Genomic DNA, 22,058 nt, shown 5'->3' on the forward strand with positions numbered 1-22,058 from the left:
CCAGCAGCCTGGCCCAGGGCAGACACACATCTGCACTCCACAAGGCTGGGCCAGGCTTCACATCTACCTTCTGCTGCTGTGGGCACCTACTTTGGTTAAAAAAGGCTTTTCCCATGTGTATGTCTGCATGTGCACACATGTATTCTCTATGGTCAGGGAGTGACACATGTATCTGTTCATGTCTCCACATGTGCTCTTATACTCTAGGCATGACTCACAGTGGGAGCCTGCATGGGGTGGTATGGAGGTGGGATACTGGGCCCTATGGGGACCCGAGGAGGTCAAATTGTCTGGGCTCTGGAGATCACTTGTACCTGGGAGCTCTTCCTGAGCCTCTGCTCCTGTCCCTCCCCAGCCCCAAAGCCTGCACCCATGTAGTTCAGCACCCAAAGCTCAGTTCCCAAGAAGCCTCAGTAAAGACAGGAGAGATAGTGTTTTTCCTTCTCTACCTTTGTGGTTCTCTTTCTGGCCTCTTCCCACCAACTGGTCATGAGGACCAACAGCATCCATGCTCCTGGTCTCTTAGGCACAGCCCAGGTCACTGATCTACCCTCAGCCCATAGCACAGACCAAAGTGTGTAGGAGAGAGAAGGCATGTTCAAGCTGGCATGGACAAGGATGGGCTTGTGCATCTATTTCAGTGCTGCTTAGCCCTGGCTGTCCATAAGAATCCTTAGGGAACTACTGCTGCCTGGATCCACTCAGTATCTCTGGGGCAAGGGGTCAGGCTTTTGTGCTTTTCAAAGTGCCTTAAGCATCTCTTCTGGGCAGCCAGTCTAGAGGACCTCTGATTGATGTAACAGTAAATAGCTAAGCAAATCTGTGTTGGTTTAGGAATACTTACATATGCAGTGTGTACTTATAAGTATACTTATGAAAGTATAAAGATGTGCAGTGGAACAAAATGAAATCCTAGGAAAGTGATTGTTTCCAGGTATAGGCAGCAGGGTAATGAAATGGGGAGGGATCAGATGCTTCCACTGTAGTTGTAATGTTTCATTTCTTTTTTTTTTTTTTTTAATTTTTTTAATGTTTATTTATTTTTGAGACAGAGAGAGACAGAGCATGAACAGGAGAGGAGCAGAGAGAGAGGGAGACACAGAATCTGAAACAGGCTCCAGGCTCTGAGCTGTCAGCACAGAGCCCGATGCGGGGCTCGAACTCACGGACCGTAAGATCATGACCTGAGCCGAAGTCGGACGCTCAACCGACAAGCCACCCAGGCGCCCCTGTAATGTTTCATTTCTTGAGCAGAGTGGTGGGAACCTGGTATCATTTCATACTTTTTGCTTTGGTTGAAATAGTTCATCATAAGAGCATGAATTTCATAGTCAAACCTGGGTTTTTAAGTTCATTTCTGCTACTTACTAGCTGTGTGACCTGGAGCAAGTACTTATCTGTTCAAAAGAAGTTGTTTAGTCATCTGTAAAATGGGGCTCCCAGGGCTGTGTGAGGATTACCTGTGAAGTTCTAACACTCCTTATAGGTTTCTTCGTTGGGAATAGGAGGTGGGGTAACTCCAGGGGAAGGCAGTTGAGCCTTTCCAGATCCCTTTGTGGCCTCTCAGCTAAGGGGTAGAGTAGGGCGTGGGGAGAGTAGGGCACTGCTCTCAGAGGACAATGTGGGAGGGAGGAGCCACGCCCCACACTGAGGAAATGCCTAGGAATAGAAGGGTCCCTCTCTAGAGGGAGAGCAGCTGGGGAAAGAGTCCTTCCTCCCACAGCCCCTCTCTCACAGGAACACAGGTCTGGGGGCTGCTCGTGGGCATTTAGATTCTGGTGCATCCAGACAGCCTTTTCCCTTGGAAGATGGGAAGCTGTGGAGGCATCCCCAGGCAGGCAGACTGCACAGATGCACATACTCTCTCACACATGCAATACACACCCATATATGTGTGTGCCAGGCCTGGCTATGGAATGGGGAAAGGAACTCAGACACCATTCTCATTGGACAAGTTTAAAACACAACATGGCTCATTTTTATTTTATCTCAGAAAAAAACATTCCCTTCAGAAGGAAAGGCAGTTAGATAGGGCCTCTAACTGGGCAGCTCTGAGCTACCCAGGCACACCGCATGGTGGGCCAGTCCCCACCTCCTCCCTTAAGCCCACAGTCTGACACCATTCCATTACAACTCCTTGTCCTTGAGCCCAGCTCTGTGACCTTAAGAAATGGCCCTGGGACTGATGGGGTAAGAAGTGCATGGCAGCTCATGGCAGCCAGTGAGAGCTGCCTGGGACTCCCTGGGCTGACCTCTGAGGCTAGGTTAGCAGCAAGACCAACAACAGACCCAGCAACCAGGGAAGGAAGATGATTTAAAAAAAAAAAAAAAAAGGGATTTCTTCAGGTTTAACATTTTCTCCTGGAAAAAACAAAAACAAAAACATGCCACCTCTGGGCACAGCAGCTCCTGAACCCTTGGAAAGTCTCGGGAGGGTGGTGTGTGTGTGATTAGGGGGGTCTGTCGGAGCCACCCCCAGCCTTAGGGCTAGCCAGCCTGCTCTGCCACAGCTGCTCTGTGAAGTTAGGGTGGTATTTCTAGATGCTTCGAGTGGGGTACTGGGCCCTGCCCAGCCAAGATGTTCTGATGCCGTGGCCCTGACCTGATGCAGGGCCTCCCAACATGAAATGTCTGCTTCCTCGGACTCCAAACCCTTCCTGCTGGGCCTCATGCTGCTCCAGCCAGGGTACTCTCCTCTCAGTCCAAAGTGGGAACTGGCCACAAGAAGGGTCTCCAGGCACATTCATTCTTCTCCCAACATGACTGGTTCCATCCACCAAAGAGAAAGATTTCCTTCCTGGAGGAAAGGGCAAACTCAGTGGATCATCAGGACACTCCTGCTCCATCCTCGGCCAGGGGTCCCTCAAGGCCAGGGGACTCTGGGCATGCTCCCTTGAGCTCATGGCTGAGGAGCTCCACATCTGGGAGGGCCATGTCCCCATGGGACTCGTGGGCACTCCCTCCACTCACCAACCCCAGGGCATAGCCATTGGGCCGCCGCTCAGGATGGGGGGCACTGCCATTGGCCCACACCCCAGGAGGATGACCATTGAGGCGAAGGCTGATCTGCTCTCCATCACTGCCATGAGCTGCCAAGGCCCGGGCACTGGTGCCACCTGCCTTGAAGGGCTCCCGTCGCCTCAGGATATGGCTGCGAATGATCTTGCGGAAGGTCTGGCGGAACTCACGGATGCGGTAGGCATAGATGAAGGGATTCACAACGGAATTGGTGTGGGAGAGGATGATGGTCAGGTACATGAGCCAGAGCGGGGCATGGTTACACTCTGGGCAGAAGAAGGTAAAGCAGTTGATGATGTGCAGGGGAAGCCAGCAGAGGGCAAAGAGCCCCACAATGATGGCCAGCGACTTGGCAGCATGGACCTCCTTCTGCAGCGTGGACCGAGTCCGCTCCCCCGGCAGAGGCTGGCTCTCCATCTGCTTCAGCTGTCGCCGAGCCGCCAGGAATATCCGCAAGTAGACACCCAGCATGAGCAGCAGGGGCACCAGGACACAAGCAAAGAAGTTGTAGTACACCATGTAGTTCATGGGGACCACATCCTCGAAGAGACAGGCTACCTGGCCCTCCCCACAGCCCTGTGAGTGGTTTTTGCCCTCCTTCGGCTGGCTGCAGTTGTTCCAGCCCAACATGGGAGTCAAGCCAATGGCAAATGACAGCACCCAGCAGACTGCAATGATGCCTTTGGCCCTTGTGCCAGTCACCAAGCCATTGTACCTGGGGAAAGGAGACCAGCGTCAGATGTCTGAGAAACCAAGACATGGGGAGGCTAAGAGTCAGAAACCCAGAGAGGCACCTGGGCCTGATCTGCTGGCTGTAAGGTTTTGGACCACTCACTTCCTGCCTCCTAGCCTCACTGTCCTCCTCTGTTCAGCGGAGGCCCAAGCCCTTGCCTTTTCCCACAGCAGGAAACAGGAGAGCCGGCCCCCTGGAAAGGAAACCACTGCATAGACATTCAGATGGTTACCAAATAGTATTAAAAGTAGTCCTCAGACTCAGTTCTCTTTGAGGGACTTAATAAGTGAGAGAACTTATCACCTCCATGTTAGTCTTAGTTGATGCTAGAGTAAGCTTTCCTTAAAAGTGGGAATAAGCCAGGAGGGTACACTCATTGGCCGGGGGCAGAGCCAGCCACATCAGACTTGTAGGCGATTCATGTCTCTTGTACTCCATGCTCTTCCTTCCCCACTTGATATAGGGTCTCCAGAAAGCCCTCAAGGAGAGGTGGCACAAAGGGGAGGAGGGGGTCGTGGAGGTTCTGGGTCAAATATCCTCTCTGCCTTCCAGATTCACCCACAGCCCTCTGGAGCGACATGAGATTGATATGTCTTAACATTTAAGAGGAAAGAATTGCATGAGGTACTGAGGTCCAAGGAGGAAAAGTAATCTGACTGAAATCACTCAGGAATAAACAGCCAGATGCAGTCCCAGACTCCAAGTGTGACCTGATCTGCCAGCCAGAAAGCTGGCCCCAAGTCCATAGAAAAGGTGGCATAGATGTTTTTTTTTAGAGTGAGAGAGAGAGAGAATCTTAAGTCTTTTTTTTTTCTTTTTTTAGAGAGAGAGACACACACACACACACAAGCTGGGGAGAGGGGCAGAAGGGGAGAGAGAATCTTAAGCAGGCTTCACACTCAGTGCGGGGTCATGCCCTGAGCCAAAATCAAGAGTCAAACCAACTGAGCCAACCAGATGCTCCGGTGGCATAGATTTGACTTAAAGAATGGGCAATCAAAAAATTATCTCTGACTGAAGAAGGTGACCTCAATGATCTCTGAGAGATAACCATTTGTTTAATGGTTTTGATTCTGGTAACACCAGACTGCCCTCCCCTCTACCTGGTAAACCCTATCCATCCTTTATGTTCAGGCTAGATACCTTCCCAAAGAAGTTTCCTACCCAAGCGCACCAAATCCCGACTCCATCTGGGCCCCTGAGGTGGGGGGCCCCTTTGGGACAGGGCTTTCCTGCATCCATCACTGTACTGCCAGCACTAAGAAAGCGACACACAGCAGGTGCCAAGGAAAAATGCGCTTTACTTAATTTCCAGAATTGGAAGCATCCACAGAAACTAGTCCATGGGTGGCAAACATGGGCCTACAGGTAACAAATGTGTGAGGCAGGCTGGCAGCCATTTACTGTCTGTATAAGAGACAGTTGACGCTGCTCAGCCCCTGGCCGCTTATGCACAATGTGCTTCCAGTGCTGCCAGACCTCAGACGGGGCTGAGGAGCTGATTTTCTAGGTGAAATCGCCTGTGGTTTAAATTTTGTCAACAAATTCAAATAAAGGGGGATAAAATCTGGTGGCCTCTGACCTCTTATCTAATCCAACTGCCTCATTTTATAGATGGAAAAACTGAAGCCTAAGGAGAGGAATGGACTTGCCATGGACATTTCAGGAGCCCAGAGGCAACTCGGGCCAAGGTAAGTCTGTCAATTCTGAATCTATGTCAGTTTTGAACCCAAAGAATAACTGGACAGGGCCACTCCCAGGAACCCCTCAGCCCCATTTAGCAGGGGCTTGGGTGCTTGCAACAGGAGGAGGGTCATGGACTTGCTCACTTCCACCAAGCCACAGAGAGCCTACATGGCCCTGTTTCCTATTCTGGAGCCTCAAACACAAAGTCTTAGGCTTTTTCTTTTTCTTTCTTTTTCCATTTAATACTTACACAGCACTTGCTGTGTGCCGGGCACTGTTTTTGTACTCTGCTAATTATAATTTATATAATCTTATTGAATAGGAAGCTATTTTAATGTTGGTATTTTTCCTGAGAAAAGGGTATCCCTCCCTGAGTTCCAGTGCTAGTGCATTCCTGTTTTGCCATGTTCTGTCACTCTGCATCTCTGAGCCTCAGTTTCCTCATTTGCAAAATGGAACTAAGAATCCAGGGCCTGTGAGCACAGTCCCATGAGGGCAGAATGTATAATCCGTGGGTGGGAATTACAGGGGGGTGGACTGTGAGTTGGGGTAAGTAAGAACTTCTCAGCTAAGCTGTTCACACAAGAAATGGGCTGCCTCAGGCAAAGTGAGCTTCCTATCATTTGAGGCAACCAAGCAGGAGCAGATGGTGTAGAGATGGTGTAGAGGACCCTGGAAGCCACCTGCTTTGAGGGTTTTCAAATTGTCCTCTAGCAGCTGACCTTCTTGCCCGCATTCCCAGGCAATCACAGAAGGAGGCTGCTGAGGAAGGGAGGCAGCTTAATATTCACTGAATGAATGAGTTGGTGGGGACACCCGGGCCCAAACCAAAGGCTTCCGGGGACAGTTTGAAAATCCCTGGTCTGTCCAGTTGTCTGCTTTTATGGACAAGGAAACCCATGAGCAGAAGTCTGGCACTGCATTTTAAAAAGAAAGCCCCTTGTGAGGACAGAAACAAACATACATTAATAGCACTTGACTATGCCTGCAAAGAATATCTCTGGGCAGATCTCTGCCTTCCAGGAAGATAACTGAAGGTAGGGCGGGGGACAAAAGGGACAGTTTTTCACCATATACTCTGTTGTTCTTTTTTAATGTTTTAGTATGTGCAGGTAATAACTTATTAAACACACACACACACACACACACACGCACAGAAACATCAAACAGATTAATTTTATTATTCAGAAGAAAAGCCCTTAGGCTGAGCGCTCTGGACCCAGGCCCCTGGGGAACTGGAACAGCATTAGGGCCCAAATGGAACAACAGCCAAGCCATAGTCTGGCCCAGGGGCATCCCCTTGGGCTATGTCTCTGACTTATGGCAATCACATCTTGACCTCCTGGGGCCCAGACACACTGTCCAGTGGAAGGGGTGCCAGAGGTATCCAGCACAACAACACTCTGCCATTTGGGGGAGCCCAGAGGTGTCACAGGAAGCAGGTGCCAGAGTGCTGCCTGCCACATTTGGAGGTGCCTTTGTATCCCTGCATCTTTCAGCTCACAGGCTGCCCCTTCCTGGGGACTTCCCATCACCCATGTTGGAGACTCATTCTATGATCCAAGAATACCACCCACAATTCTAAGTGGGGCTTCATGTGCATTTTCCTTACACTGAGAGAAGGCGGAGCTTTCCTAAGTTGTCTAAAGGAGCCAGTGATCTAAGAACTGAACAGCCATTGACGCATGGGTGAAACCCAAACTCCCTTCTGAGCATAGGCAGGCCTGAGCTAGCCTCACACCCTCCCTGCCCTCCTGTTCTTCTGTCTCTGTCACTTCTCCTGTTCCAAGGCCCACATGTTCCTTCCTTCTTTGTGGCCTTTGTCTAGGCTTGGCCTACTCATACCCATCCTGCAAGACCCATCCAGAGTTACCTCCTCCTGGGAGCCCTGATCCTACCCTCTTTACAAGCCAGGGGGTTTTTGTCCCCAGGCGGTGATTCACCACATACAATTCAGGTCTTTGCATCAACTGCTGCCCCACATGTAGTCCGTTTCCCAAGGAGAGTGAGCACTCACCAGGGGTTAATAATGTGAGAGGCAGGAGACAAGGGGCGCAGAAGTCCCCTAGGATATGAAAACCTTTGTCTCTCACTCTGGGTTTTCTGTCTTCCTCCAGGGACACCAAGAGCTCCCATCTCTGCCTTTGGCCAGGCTGCTTCTCACTGGATTCCTGACTAGGCCCTGCCCTAGCCCACCAAAGGTCCCTATACTTGGGAAGGAGCACAGATTTTTCTGAAACTGAATCCTTTTAACAAAAGAAAGAGAGATGGGGAGAAAGGAAAGGAAGAAGGAAAGAAGGAGAGAGAAACAAATTAATGGTGAGTGATGCAGGCCTAGGGCTAGGCATCCAGGGCAGCAGTCAGAGAATGGACACCTCAGAGTAGCCAAATGGACCTCCGGAGTGGAGCAGGAAACAGCATGCAGAGGCAGCAAGATTCCCAGCTGGCAGGGAATGTGGGGGAGGCAGAAAAGGCAGCCTGAGTCAGGCAGTGGCTCCAGATCTGCCAGGAGCTCTGGGTTCTCATTTGCCTTCACGTCATTCCCTCTTGTACCCATCTTGCTCTCAGGAGCCCCTACCTGGACACCTTTGTGCACCTTGCTGTCCCCAGCCCAGGGCCCTTGAGGAATAGGTAAGTGGAAAGACCCAAGGGAGTCTGGAACTTTGTGAAGGGCCCTGATGTCCCCCAAGTCACGAGAGACTTTTCTTTCTCCTGCTGTAGCCTCCCCATGAGTAGCACAGGGTCATCACGTCTTCCCTGGCCACAGTGCTAGGCTGTGAGGATCAAAGGAGAAACTGTGCTAACATCCTTGGGCAACTGTGAAGCTCTCTGCCTGAGGTAGGAGATAAGTACCATCATCATCATCCCTAGTGGCTCCCAGATCCAAGAGATCCAGGCTGACCCCTCCAAGGCTTTATCAAGCAATGCTCAAACAGCCAAGTCTCGGTGGAACTAGGTCCTGCTCTGAAGATCATGGGTATTGGTGATACAGATGGGGCAGGGCAGGTCCAGGATCCATTCTGAATCTCCAGCAGCTCAAGAATGGGCCGAATCCCCACTTGCTCCATCCCACCAACCTTCCCACCCAGGGGCCTCACCACACCCATCTGCTCACTGGACCCTCACAACACCTTTGTGAGCTCAGAAGGACAGAAAGGCCTATCCCCTTTTATAGATGAGGAAATGGGCCCAGGGAGAGACAGCTGACTTTTTATGGTCACACAGCACGTCCCATCCTCCTACATCAGGAATCATTCTCTTGACTCTTAGCAAAGAGAGAGATAAGAAAAAGAAGCCAAGACCCTTGCAACTGAGCCCTGATCTCTCCTTAGGATGCCGTTGCCCTTTGAATCAGGGAAGGAAGTGAAAGTGAGGTCTCTGCTTCCCCACTGAATGTTCCTACCAGGGCTGGCCCAGGCCCAGCCCATGCTCAGCTTGGCTCCTTAAGTAGACACCAATTCTCTGCCTTCTAGTCCACATGGGACCCCATGTTCTGAGCGTTCCTCAGGGAGCCTGGACTCTGGACTCTGCTCTGCACTATCAGACTAGTCCTGTATTAAGACTGGCTAGAGTCTCCTCTTTGGCAAGAGTCCTAGGCTCTCCTGAGACTAGAGCGTCCTATAGGGCCACGTGGGGCCCTTCACTTGAGCAGCATGATGAGGGTGCCTTCTTCCCCCTTAGAGCCCAGGTGACAGGAGTGGCCACCTACTCCTGGGAGTAGGTCTGGGAGACCAGGGCTGCCCTGTTCCCCAAAGACTGGAGTCACAGTGGGTGACAGGTCACATTTCTTCCTAGGCCTAGTCCCAACTGTGCTACCAACTCATTGTGTGGCCCTGAGGGCCGGCTCCCTTTTCTGAGCCTCATTTTTCCATCTAGAAGATGAGAGGAAATGACCTCTAAGGGGCCCCTTGGTTTGACACTCTAAATTTCCATTTGCTCATTGAGCCTGCTCCTCTTTCCAGCTGGGGTGCACTCTGCCAGCATGGGGCTGCTGAGGGTTACTGTGGAGGCAGGCACTTCACTTGTTTGGGAGAATTCACTACAGGGCCAGGTACCCTGGTCCTCTGAGACCTCCCTCAGGGTCTGCAGCCACCCAGGCTGTGGAACCCAGCTCCCAGATAGAGGGTCAAGGAGGTGGGGCAGGAGATTCTCCTGCCCCTCACCACTCCCCCCACCTTGGGGGGAGGAGAGAGGGAGGGACCTACTTCCTAGTTTCATCTGTGGTAGGTGGAGGCCACGTTAAATAAACTCAGCCTCGGGAAAGTCTTCATTTACACAATACATGGCTGAAGTCACTTCACAAAAACCCCTTTCCACTAGCTGAGCACACAGGCTCTCATTAAGACCATCAGTACTTGCTGACCTGAGGAGCACAGAATTTGCATATAGGTCTAAGTGACTCACTGTGGCATTCAGCCAAGTCACTTCCCCTCTCTGGGTCATTTTCCTAATGTCCACACTGTGTGGCTGGCCCAGAGGAGTTAGGGCAGGCAGGCAGGCGGGTTTCTGGTTCTGAGGGCCTGTGGTTTCCCGTGGTGCCCTGCCCCGCCCCAGCATCATGCTGTGTTAGAAAATGGCCCAGATGCACCACCCAGGCCTGGGCCACACACATCTGCCACAGTCAAAGAGCAGCAGCCTCAACCAAATAGGCTGGGGAAGACTGGGGAGGGCCAGGGTGCCTTGTGCCCACAGGGATCAGCTAGATTGGCATGATTTCTGGCCATGTGCCAAGCCCTGGGCAGCCCCAGACTGAGCCCCATGACCCTGTCCTCAGCTCAACACACAGACATCACAGACTAAATCCTAACCCCAGGTTCACCCTAGCCCTGGCTTGGCACAGACCAGACCTTGGTACAGGCAGCCTTTTCACAGATGTGAACCTCAGCATGAGGCATGCCAGGGAAGAGAATATGGGCAGCCCACCGCCCACAGCCCCCAGCTCACCGGAGTGGGATGCGGATGGCGATGTAGCGGTCAATGGCGATGGCCAGGAGGCTGAAGATGGAGCTCTGTGTGAGGACCAGGACAAAGCAGGCGAAGAAGAGGCAATTATGGCAGGCAGCACAGAACCCTGTGCTGATGGTGATGGCGAAGGGGATAGCGAGGACTCCCACAGCAATGTCGGCTGCCGCCAGTGACACCACAAAGTAGTTGGTGACGTTCTGTAGGTTGCTGTTCAGCCACACAGCCCAGCACACCAGCACATTGCCCAGGATGGCCAGCACAGCAATTGCCAGCTCCACCATGATGTACACCCAGGAGCCCATGGTGGGCATGGCCGCAGACAGGCAGGGTCAGCAAGGACACGGGCCAGGCCAGCTCACGGTCCATAGCTGCAGTGCAGCTGGCCCTGCCCAGGCCCCTGAGCCCCTTCTTCACAGGAGCCAAGAGCGTCCCTGCAGGCAAGCAGGGGGGGGGGGGGCTCCCCAAGGGCTGTTTCAGAGCCAACTCTGAGTCTCCAGAAACCAGACCCTCTTCAGGGGCTCCGGCAGCATCTTGGCTCAGCTCGGCTTCACAGTCCCTGAGGCACCTGCCAAGGGAGAAGCCTTGTGAGGAGCTGGACCATGGGCAGAGAGGGAAAAGCTGAAGATTCCCAGAGGTAGCCCTCAGCCCCAGCTTACCAATGCCTTCCCTGCAGACCAGGCATTAGCCTGAGAACAGCCCACTGTGCCCTGCCCCTCCCACCCTGGACACAGAGGGCTGGGGGTCAGCCTCAGTCCTTGTTTTTTCTAGGGGAGCCAGGAATCTTTTTAAAGTTAAGTCACTTGTGTTGCCCCCACCCCCACTCCATGCTCAGCTTTTCAAGCCTTTTGTGGCAGCCCTGCCAGTCTCCTGGGTCCCTGAGCTCACTGCCACCCCCATGACCCTTCCAGAAAGGCCCCCTCACCCCCTCGGACTCTCCCAGGTCCACCTACCTTCTCTCTCAGCCAGCTTCAGTCTGCTCCATCCCCCAAGAGCTCTTCCTGGGAACTACCAGCACCTGCCTAAGCTGCTAGGTTAAGGAGCAGGCCTAGAGTTCCAATCTGGAAGGACCTGGGTGGTCCATCTTGTCCTGTCTTCCACTGCTGGCAGCTAAGCCCCCCTGCCCTTGCTGGTGATGCTGCACAGTGTGGAGGAGCAGTCACAAAGGGAGCCCGCTCCTCAGCAGCCCCTGCCAGCTGACTGCACATCTGGGCAAGGGAACCGCCTCACCTCCCCCCACCCTCCCTCCTCCCACGCCCGCTCCCCAACCTGCTCCTCTGCCTGGCTGATGCCAGGACAGACTGAATTCAGTTTGGTGCGGTGCAGAAGGCAGGGTGCTCAGCCAGGACTTCCTGGGGAACTGCAGGCAAGGATGTTTTTTTCTTTTCTAGGCCTCAGTTTCCTCATTGATACAGTGAGGAGATTGGACCCCAGATAGCCTCTGGGGGTCATTTCAGCTCTCACTCACGATTCTATGAGAAGGAAATAAACAGATCTTAAAGGGCTCCCCCAGAGTGAAAATGTCATAGAAATGTAAGGAATTGCTGACCCTCCTGAGAAGCACAAGCAGAAGTAGAGGTCTTGGTTTCCCCCAGCCCAAACCCCTAGTGTTCACCCTTGAGCTTGTGAAATGGTCTCCATATCCCCTACCAGCCTAGGGGCCCCTCCCCACAGCCTCTGCCCCCACCTTATCATGCTCACATGTGCTGCCCAGTGGTGTCCCCTCATGCCAAATCAACCTACTCCTCCCGTCCTGGGCCTTCACGGGGCCCTAGGTGCACATGGGCGGCAGCTGCTGCCTGCATGGAGACAAGAGGCCCAAAGCTGCCCTTCAGCTTCCCACACTTGGGCTCAGGAAACTGCATCCTCCCTCACTCCTCCAGGACACAAGGGATAGAGCAGGGCTGGTGATCTTGGGAGAAGGTCACTCGTGGTCCCTGGCCATGTTCAAGGGGCCAGGCTGCAACAGATGAACGCCAAGTTTCCTTCTGACTCCTGTCTGCCTCAGGCGGCTGGAACTATATCCAAGGGGTATTCCCTATGCCCACTAGGAGGCTCCAATGGAGCACGCAACACCAGGAAGCAGGACAGAGAAGAGGAGGCAAAGTGCTTGAAAAATCGGGGGGTTCTTGCAGCCAGCCCAATGGCTTCTCTCAGGCCTGGCAGGGGCCCACCACCAAGAGACCATGAATGAATCTCAGGGCCCTGCTATACACAGGGTACTTGCCAGCCAGCTGCTCATAAAGCATGTCACTGGCAGAGGAGGATCAGACCAAGTCTCCTGGTGCTATCCCTGGCCACAGAGTGTCCCTTGGTGCTCCTGGCCTATAGCCTAAGACAGCATTCACCAGGGACCCCTCTCCCCTGCCCCCAGCTGCAGAAGCCGTGTGTTTAGGGTCTTGTTTTTATTCTCCAGAAGGGAAGTGACAGGCCCCGAACTACTTCCCTCCTAGGGGCCTCCCAGGCCCAGCACTAGCAGCAGGCCACTGTCCAGGCCAAGGGAGCCTTAGGGAACCCTACCTCCTCCTACCAGTGAGCCGCCTGCTCTCCTAGCCGCCTAACCATCACCTGCCACCCTTCTTACCCAGACTTCAACCTCTCCAGGGGAATTTGCATTCAGAGGCACTACAGCCTCTGCCAATCAGACCAACCCAGGCTAGAAGCATGACTTGGCTCCAGACCACTGTCCAGATTCAGAGGGCACCTGGCCTGGGGGAAGATGAGGTGGGATCACCAACAATCCACCTAACCCAAATACGTATCACATTTCTGTGGAGCCAGGCTGCCCTGCCCCAATGCCCTGAGCCTACTGATGGGGTCACACCACCAGCACCCATCCTGGATGCCAGGCTGCCTCCATGAGCCAGGCTGCCTGGCGTGGAAGGACCTTCAAGGGACCTAACCCAGCCCTCTGTTAGGTGAGGCTCTCTTGGCAGCCCTGGGTACCTGCCTACATATGCCCAGTCCTCAGGGTCTCCCTACTGTGCCCTCTGTGCCATGGGCCCTCATGTTGAACAGCACCTGGGACCAACACTCTTCCTGACTAAACTGAAGCTACCTTTCTACTGTCCACCATGCCTGGGGCACCCTCCCAATCTCACTGGATGCCATGGATCTTAGTGGTCACCAATCCTACCCACGTCAGTCTTGCAAGGGGCTAAAGGCACACCTAATGCCCCTGAGTCCTAAAAGGCTGCCTCCTTGCACATCTAGTTGCCCATCTGCCCTTCCTACAGCATTTCTGCAGGCTCTTCTAGCTGCTGCCAGCACATCCTGGGGTGAGACTGGCCTGGCCCCACAGGAAACCTGGGCATCTGTCAAACCAGAGTGCTGGCCCAAGCAGCTTAGCTGCTGCTCTCAACTCTCACTGCCCTCATCAGTGGAGCTCAAGGCACCAGGGGGCAGACAAGGCAGGGAGAAGGCTGCACAGCCTCCTACTGGAGCTATTTTGTGGGAAGGTTGGGAGCTTCCCAGCCATAGGTGGGCAAATCAGTCTGGGAGGTGGGGGCATCCTAACTTGTGGCCTTTGCCAGACGTTCATGGTATAAATGCTCCCCATATGGCCAATTTCAAGCTACTAATGTATGTATCACTGACAGGAAATGGGAATTAACACAACTCGAGAGACCCTATGCCACTAGGTTCCAGCCACCACTAAGCCACCACACCCTGCGCTCTCTCTGGATGCCAAGACTCTACGCAGACCTTCTTAGCTTGTGCAGCCTGCTTGGGAGCTCATGATGTGAGGGCATAGGGACATTGCGGTCCCTGTGTTCTCACTGGCCCCATGAGCCCCATTTTACAGATGAGGAAGCTAAGTCCCAAAGAGATTAACAACCTCTCCCAGTCTTACAGATACCAAGAGCATAAAAGGGTGAAATAGAGCGGCAGGAAATGCCCATAATAAACACAGAAGCAGGAAGATTTCTTGGGGCCTGCTGGCCCCTTTCTGCTTCCCTCCCTTCTGAGGCCTCCTAGAGTGACAGGAAGGTTGGAGGCCCAAGGGGAGGGGGCCAGGGGCGGAGCCAGGATCTGACAATTTCCTATCCCTCTCTGCTGACTCTAATTAATTCTTGAGTCATCTGTTGCTAGCCAGGAGGGGAAATTAAATGTTAATAATGTAATATTTCCCTGTGATTATCCCTTGTTGGGGACAGGGCAGAGGGCAGAAGCTGTCCCATATAAACTAGAGACACATGTTGGGGAATGTGCATGATAAGCCTTGAGAGGACAGCTCCCAGGATTCCCAGGAGTCAGACTCAAAACTGCTGCTTCTTCTGGCCTTCCTTCTTATCCCCACCAACCTGGCCATTTTAATTAAAACTCCATTTAATCAAAACCCACATATTTCCTGGCCCACTTCTGGCTCCTTGTAAGTCAGACTAGCGAGGCTTTCTGTACACATGCCCAGATGGTGGCTGTACACCCCAGAGCCTGCCTTCCAGGCAGGACCCTGCACCTCTGCTCCTGGGTGCTGCTAAGGGCAATAAACTAAGCCAAGTGTAGGACTCAGACCTGGCATAACCATGCTTGGCCCATTCCTGGGCTCCAGAATCCTAACCTGTGTCTCTTCCACTACTTCCTCATAGCAAATGTTATACAAATGCCTACCCTGTGCCATGCAGCATCCCAACTGCTGGATCACAGGGAGCTCTGTGCCACGTGCTACTGAGCCTGGCCTTAGCAAGGTCCTGAGCCTACAGCAGGGGACCTGGAAGGAGGAACTGTCCCAGGAGAGTGTGCTGAGAGCCAGCTGCTGCCTTAGTGTGCAGGTCACTCCCTGTCTCCAGGGCCTCCATTCCCACTTAAGATGACCCTGTAAGCCACAATTTCAAAGCACAGGAGAAAAGCTCAAGCTAAGAAAGATAAAGCAGCAGCACCCTGAATATGGAGTTTGATTCATTCTGGAAGAGATGAAGGTCATAATCTAATAATGTTTTTCAAAGACATTTAGGGTCTTTAAAGAGATGAAAAAAAGGAATAGCACCCATAAACAAGAAGGAGAACTTATGGCTTGACTGGCAAAAGCGAAACAAGAACAGGTGAATGAATATGAGCAAGAAAGAATATAAGGTCCCCAAAATGAAAAGTCAAGGGAATGAGAAAGAGAACACCATCAACACGATGCACTTCAAGCATGTACACAATTGAAGAGACAACTGGGGATCTGAGGAATGATCAGCCCTGAGGTATTATCACAGGAATTTCACAAAGACACGAAGCCCAGCAGGTGAGAGACACAGAAGGTAAATTGAGAAAGAAGTATGGACATCTGTCTAATGGGAGCTCAGTGAGCATGCAGAGAGCAACAAGGAAAGAAGCAATAGCTAGACAGGCAGCTTAGCTCCTGCTGCCAACCACACGCCCTCCGCTAGCTCTGTCATGACTGGTGTTTGGAGTGGCCCAGGCCTGGGCACAAGCCTCCCAGAACCCCAGGGCCCTGGGACCTACCAAGCCCCATCAACTGGAGTGGGACCAGTGTCTTCTGGTGCTGCCTGGAGGAAAGCCATGGAGCACCGGTGCCTCTTGCCTCCCCACTTCCCTCCCTGCAGGATAACTTCAGGAACATGGTACAGGCTTGGCCCAAAGTATCAGGCAGGCATCCAGTGGTACCCCCTCTCCCACAGGCCCTCCATGTGGCTGCTGTTCTCAGCTCTGGGAGGGCAGGATGTGTGCAGGAACCAGCCGGGTTGGAGAGCCAGTTCCCTGCACTGAGTCTAGCCCCCCCTAGAGCAGCCTCCACAGCACCAGCCCCTGGGGCCACAGGGCCTTGCCACAGCTCCTTTCTCCCCACAGGGGGCCCAGAGTTCGTCTGCCATCCCCGAGTGTCCAGGCCAGATACTGGAGAGACTGCATCTTCCCAGCCTGAGGTGGCCATTCACCCTCTCACTGGCTGCTGCATCTGATGGCCTCCCTCCAAGAGGTCACCCCACACACAAGGTGCTGGGTGCCCACTCTGTGGTGGAAGGAGCTCAGGTGGGATCCCACTCCTGCTCCATCCCACATTCCTTGAGATCCTGAGCAGAGTCTTCCCTTCTGTACCGATGCTCCTGTGAGACAGCACCCTGGGAAGTGCATAGCACCCACACCTCCCTGAAAAGAACCCTCTAATGGTAGGATGACAGGCACTATGATGCCAGAAAGAGATGTGGGGTGGGGGTGAGGGGAGGTGGGGAGGTTCCTAGATGGCCCTAGTGGGCCTGGCGTGGGGCCCTGGGAGAAGGCTGGCCTGTTGGAGGACAGGAGCTCCCCAGAAGGTGGAGGATGGGAGGGAGGCAGACCCACTTCTGGGGTCCCTGGGATGAAGGCATGATGATGCAGCCCTGGAGGCTGAAGGGAGAGGGTAAACCAACTGCAGCATGGCCTGTGGGCTGGCCCAGATGCCACAGGGCTCTGCCACTGCTCCTCGTTCCATGAGGCACCCCCCACCCCCACAATTTGCAAAGTCCACCGAGGAGCCAGAGGTGAATGCCCCTGTGATGGATGGGCAGACAGAGACCACCAGCCCAGATACTAGGAGAGGCACCAGAGTGGTGCTGCCTGCCTCTCCCTGGTGCATTAAGGCAGCCTTTCCTCCCAAGTGATAGCTGGGCTGGTGGGTGTAGCAGCAGCAGAAGTGGGAGCGGCACCAGCCCCTGCCCAGCAACTTCTGAAACAGGACTGTCCTGCAGAAGAGGGCCCAAAGCACTGTGGATAGTTTCCCAGAGGAGGGGCCGATTGGGCTGGACTTGGAGGACAGGGAAGTGAGGGAGCAGGGAGGGAAGAGAGTCCAGGCAAAGACAACAGCCTCTGTGAGGCTCAGGGGCCTGAGGGAGTCCTGGAAAGCTGGAGCACCCAGCTCCCATCTGCCCCCGGCTGGAGTGAGAGGCAGCTGGTCTTCCCCTCCACCCAGACCTTCCCATCCCCAGAAGGATCCCATGGACTCCACAATACAGGGGTCCTTTTCATGATTCTATAGGCGGGGGCTAGGGGACCTTTGCCACTAAATGGCCCCTCCCTACCACCTAGAGCTCCCAGGCCTTGGCCAGAAGATGAGCAGTCTCTTGGGGATTGGCGGGGGGTGGGGTGGGGAGCGGGGAGTGCTGTCTGCATCCCAGCTCCAAGCTCCTATCCATCCCCCACTTCCCTTCCCCATCTGACCCCAGCCCAGACCTCCAGGATACTGCCTTCAGGCACCACAACCCAACTACTCCCTCCAACCTCCAGACCATGAGGTAACCCCTCCCTTCTGTGACTGCCAATGCTTCCCTGGGCCCAGGCTCCTTCCCTGGGGGTTCAGACTCATTCCTTTTGCCTGCTCAGCACCTGACTCCAGCAATCTCCTCAGTAGCCCCTGACACACACCCCCAAACTCCTTCTCAGCATATACTTCGTGCCCTAGCCATCCCTCTGGTCATCCTCCCCTTAGCTTCCCATGTGCACAGCTTTCAGTGCCCAGCTTGAGTTGCAGCAGACGAGACAAACGCCACAAGAAGGTTGGGATGGCTATTCCAGCTCACTGGGGTAAGGTAGCTCAGGAATGCAGTTAGATGCTTATTTGCAGGGTGTGATGCCCTGAAACCAAGTGCTTGCCTCCAAGCCAACTCCAATCCACATGTCCCTCTGTCAACAGTGATCCCCTGTGGTGCCCCCCACCCCACCTCAAGGCCAACAGCCTCCCTCTGTTCCCTAACTAAAGCATAGACCCCAACCTGTCCTCTGGTCTGCCTTGCCTCTCTCTCATGCTCATCTCTCATTTACTCTCCACAACCCTGTACACCAAGCATTGTTCATTCCATCATGCTTGTTTTACAAATAAGACAGATTCTAAGGGGGCAGTGACTTGCCCAAGGCTGCTCAGCAAGTGCACCAAAGATGCAAGAGCAGAACCCAGGTTTGGGCATCGAAATCTGTGGTCCATTGGGTACCCTTGAAGCCAGCCTCTCTTGGGCCGTGGGCTCCTGGGGGCAAGACCACAGTGTGGTTGGGGGCCTACACTTCACAGACCAACATGAGGGAGGGCAACATGTAAGCCCCCAAGGTTGGCCAGGACTGGCCTGGACCAAAGCCTCTCTCCTCCCAGCCATATCTGGACCATCCTCAGCTTCTCTGAGGTTATGAACAGGGAAGCTGGCTTAGCCCAGAACCTGATCTGCACTGAGGGGATTGGGATGGAGGGGCAGTGGCCGGAGGGACTCTAAGAGTCCCATGAGGACTCTAAAGGACAAGGACAGAGCAAGGAGGTGTTGACACCACTACCTGTGGACAAGCCACAGTGAGGAGCTCCTGTCATAGACCCGCTGAGACCCGAAATGGGGAGCTGGCCCACAGGGCAGAGCCTTCCCAGCCCACCCAAGGCCTCCAGGATTAGCTACAGCAGGACTAAAGAGGGAGCCCCTGACCCCACAACATCCTCCCTGGCCCACTGCGCTCCAGAGAGCTCCCCAGCTCCCCATCATGGTCCCTCCCCCCCTTCCCCCCACCGGCGGGACAACCAGGAGCAACCATGTTGGGGAATGGAGGCAACATGGAGTCTTCTGGAGGGTGCAGAAGCTGGCAGTCCAGGCAGCTGGATAGCAGAGACCAAAGAGGGCAGCCTGAGCTCTGGGCCGGAGGCAAGCACAGTCCCTTTGGGTGGAAACGGGCCTGGGTGCTCCCTACGATGGTGAGGGACAGCTGGCCAAAGGGACAGCCTACTCCTTTCCCAGGGGCCAGCCACAACTCCAGTCCTAGGGAATGGGGGATGGGGAGACCTGCCCCCCAGCTTCTCTTTCTCCCCCAACAGATCCTTAGGGCTCCACCTTCTTCCCATTTTACAGTATGAAAAATTAAAATCTAAAGCGGCCTGGCAGTGCCAGAACGCAGAGATCTCTGTGCCGCGGGGCCTCGGCCCCCTCGTTTATCCTTTGGACCGTCCTGCGCCAAGTCCCTCGAGGGCCGCCACCATTCCCGCCATTCCTACCTCCGCTCAAAGCAGCCCGGCGGACGGCCTGGGCCAGTCCGAGCCGTGTACCCACCCTGCCCGTCCTCCGACCTCCCCTCGGTCCCCTAAGTCCGGGTCCCGCCACCACTGTCCCCGGAACGCGCCTGCCTCGCCCCAGCGTTGCAGACTCCTCGCCGCGCCCCAGGCGTTAGGGATGCGGAGCGTCTGCCCTCGCCGTTCCTTCCCCGGAATGCCGTCCCCGCCCCGGGCTTCTCCACCTGCGGAAGCCCTCTCTCACCCCCGGGGATCCAACCCGCCCTCCTTCAGGCCGCACCTCGGCGCCCCCAGCCCACCCCAGCCGGCCGCGTCGGAAAGGTTCGCCGAGTGCCCTGGGGCCGGCTAACGGCGCCTGGACGGACCGACGGACGTTTTCCGCACGTCACCTGCGGGTCCAGACGCCTGCCCCACACGCCCCGCCGCCGGGGCCGCCTCACTCTCGGGCCCCCTCCCCTCCCCGCCCACCCGTGCGCACCTTCCGGTCCAGTTTGGGGCGGCCCGTTGGGTCGCACACCGCTCTTCGACCGAGTTTCGGACGTGCGCCCGCCCCTGAGCCGCCCTTGCACCCGCCATTTCAGCCCCCGCCTCGGGGCAGGGATCGGACCCCAGCTCTGTGAACTCGCTCTCGGGGCGGCGGGAAGAGAGGGTAGGAGCGGCGGGGTGCCCTGAGGGGAGGGGTCCCGAGCCACCCGTCCCTCCCAACCCCGCAGCCTCCGACGGTCCCCTGCCGCCCGGCCGCCCGCCCGGGACCTCGGGACCCCAGACCGGAGACCCCTCCTGACCTGCAGCTCGCGCGCCGGCTCCCGCTGTCTCCGCGGCGTCTCGGGCTCGGGCTCGGGCTCCGGCCGCGCCGCTCACGGGCGCCCCCTGCAGGCGGCTTCGAGACCCGCGCTGTCCCCGCCCCGCCCCGCCGCGCGGGGAAACCGAGGCCCGGAGTGGGCCCGGGGATCGGGGATCGGAGGAGCCGGCCTGCGAGCCCGGCCGATGCCCGCGGTAGGACGAGGCCGCAACCGGCTGGACCGTACCGCATCCTCGTCCACGGCCCTCAGCGCGCTCTTCCCGGCTGAGTCCGTCGGGCCTCCTCCAGCGCCACACCCCCTCCTTTCCTTCCACCACGAGCGTCTGGCCCCAGTCCTTCTTCCCGCCCCGTGAAGCCCGCCGGGCCCCTGGCCTGTATTCCCTTTCCTCCAAGAAGACTTCAGGGCTGCCTCTGCCGTTCTAGTCCTCCCAGACTGTACTGTCCCTTATCATTGAAGCTGAGCTGGTCAGTGCCTGCCTGTGTCATCCCTCCCCAGTGTCTAACTGTGACCCAGGAAGTGCCCATGCCAGCTCCTCCTCAAGTCTTTCCACGGCTGCACTGTTCCTGATAAAGCCCAGTCTCCTTCCCTTGGCATTCAAGGCTTTCAGCGATGAGGTGCTGCCTGGTCTCCAGCTTTGCCCTCCCTTCCTGAGTCCTGCCCCAAGCTGGGGGGTGGGGGACAGCGGTACCTCAGCTCAAAGGATGCCTCTAGAAAGCTGGCCCCAATATCCAGTGACCCATCTGACTGTCCCAGCACAGACTCTGGGCCAGGCCCCCTCCTGTTCTTATAGCCTCTGGGGCCCAGTTGGGACCTGTCCCCCCACTTCCACTTCTCTGAGCAAAGTGATGGGGAGTCACTTCCTGTGCCAAACACTAGCCTGGAATCTCAACCCCTTGGGCTGGGAGTCCATCCTCCCCTCATCCCCAACCCCATGTTTTAGATACTTCAAATTGGGAATGACCTCACAACGGCCCTAACCCAGCCATACGAGGAGACCCGCCTTCTACCCTTTTATCAGGACAGAGTAATCCCAATTCTGTGCACTGCAGGATGAACTGCATCAGATGGCCACAGAGACCAGGACATTGGTGGCCAAGGGCTTGTGGGATTGCATTCTTGAACCTCCTGGGGCCAGCACAGTCACAGGGAAAAGCCCAGGAGAGGGGCTTGCACAGGGCCAGACTGGACCCTCGAGCTGAGGCCCTGGCAGGAGCATGAGGTCTCCCACAGGAGAGGACAGTTAGGAGGTCGGAACCCAGGTACAGCTGAGGAACTAGAACCTGAGGCCCATCACTTGCCTGGATTCAGCCTCCAATGCCTGACAGCCTCTTCCAGCTCTTTCCCAAGTCTGGGCTCCTGTCTCCATTCAGCCAGCTCGGCCCCTCAGGTTCCTGTTTCCCCTAATACCAGTATTAGGATAGGCCGTGGGGGGGGGGTGGTGGTGGGGCAAAGGAGGGCGGACTGGGAGCGGTCAAGACCCCAACACAACTCCAGGAAACCCAGGACCTCATGGTGAGATGCAGAAGACTTTTCAAATTGGGAATAGTTCCTGGATGCCTTTCCAACCTCCAGCCTTGAAGCCCTGTCTCCTACTTGCCCCCCGCTCCCCAGCTTAGGAGTTTGTGGCCCCAGCCATCTTCCCACTCACCTCCTGTGAGGGTAATGGGGGACGGAAGGGAGGTGCTCCCCACCAGGCAGGGACCCTACCGCTGGGGCGACACTGGTGCTGTGGCTTTCCCTCAAGTCTTGAGTTTCTTCCCATAGCCTCACCTATAAAATATGAGTTTTGTTTCTGCCCTGCCACTTCTTGAGCCAGAGTCAGACTATGATGTACCAGCTGGGGGTGCTGCCTGGCCAGGGGATCCTCCCTCATGCCCCTGGCTTCCCACCCTTGCTTCTG

At 55.3% G+C, this 22,058-nt stretch overlaps 1 protein-coding gene and 1 long non-coding RNA gene across 7 annotated transcripts in view; one reads left to right on the forward strand and one right to left on the reverse strand.

The window, feature by feature from the left end:
* Positions 1 to 9,461, forward strand: part of LOC144613898 (uncharacterized) — a 53,706-nt gene extending 44,245 nt beyond the window's left edge. Inside the window, exons 3-4 of the long non-coding RNA XR_013551339.1 lie at positions 5,366 to 5,442; positions 8,006 to 9,461. This is a non-coding gene — a long non-coding RNA (uncharacterized LOC144613898). The remainder of the gene's footprint in view (positions 1 to 5,365; positions 5,443 to 8,005) is intronic.
* On the reverse strand, positions 1,956 to 20,513 carry ADORA2A (adenosine A2a receptor). 6 transcript variants are annotated; one of them, XM_078435669.2, is made up of 5 exons: positions 20,141 to 20,513; positions 11,669 to 11,871; positions 11,353 to 11,537; positions 10,382 to 10,967; positions 1,956 to 3,733 (listed from the first exon to the last, which is right to left on the reverse strand). In XM_078435669.2, the coding sequence occupies exons 4-5, from the start codon at positions 10,711 to 10,713 to the stop codon at positions 2,827 to 2,829; spliced, it is 1,239 nt and encodes a 412-aa protein (XP_078291795.2). In that variant the 5' UTR covers positions 10,714 to 10,967; positions 11,353 to 11,537; positions 11,669 to 11,871; positions 20,141 to 20,513; the 3' UTR covers positions 1,956 to 2,826. The 6 variants fall into 6 exon arrangements, with proteins under 6 accessions (XP_078291795.2, XP_078291797.1, XP_060468569.3 ...); XM_078435671.2 differs by lacking the exon at positions 20,141 to 20,513 and having other exon boundaries at positions 1,956 to 2,797; positions 2,971 to 3,733; positions 11,669 to 17,608; XM_060612586.3 differs by lacking the exon at positions 20,141 to 20,513 and having other exon boundaries at positions 11,669 to 17,607.
* Positions 20,514 to 22,058: the final 1,545 nt, after the last annotated feature.

This window comes from Panthera onca, chromosome D3 (genome assembly GCF_046562875.1).
Source record: "Panthera onca isolate mPanOnc1 chromosome D3, mPanOnc1 haplotype 2, whole genome shotgun sequence".
In the NCBI taxonomy this organism is placed as follows: Eukaryota; Metazoa; Chordata; class Mammalia; order Carnivora; family Felidae; genus Panthera; species Panthera onca.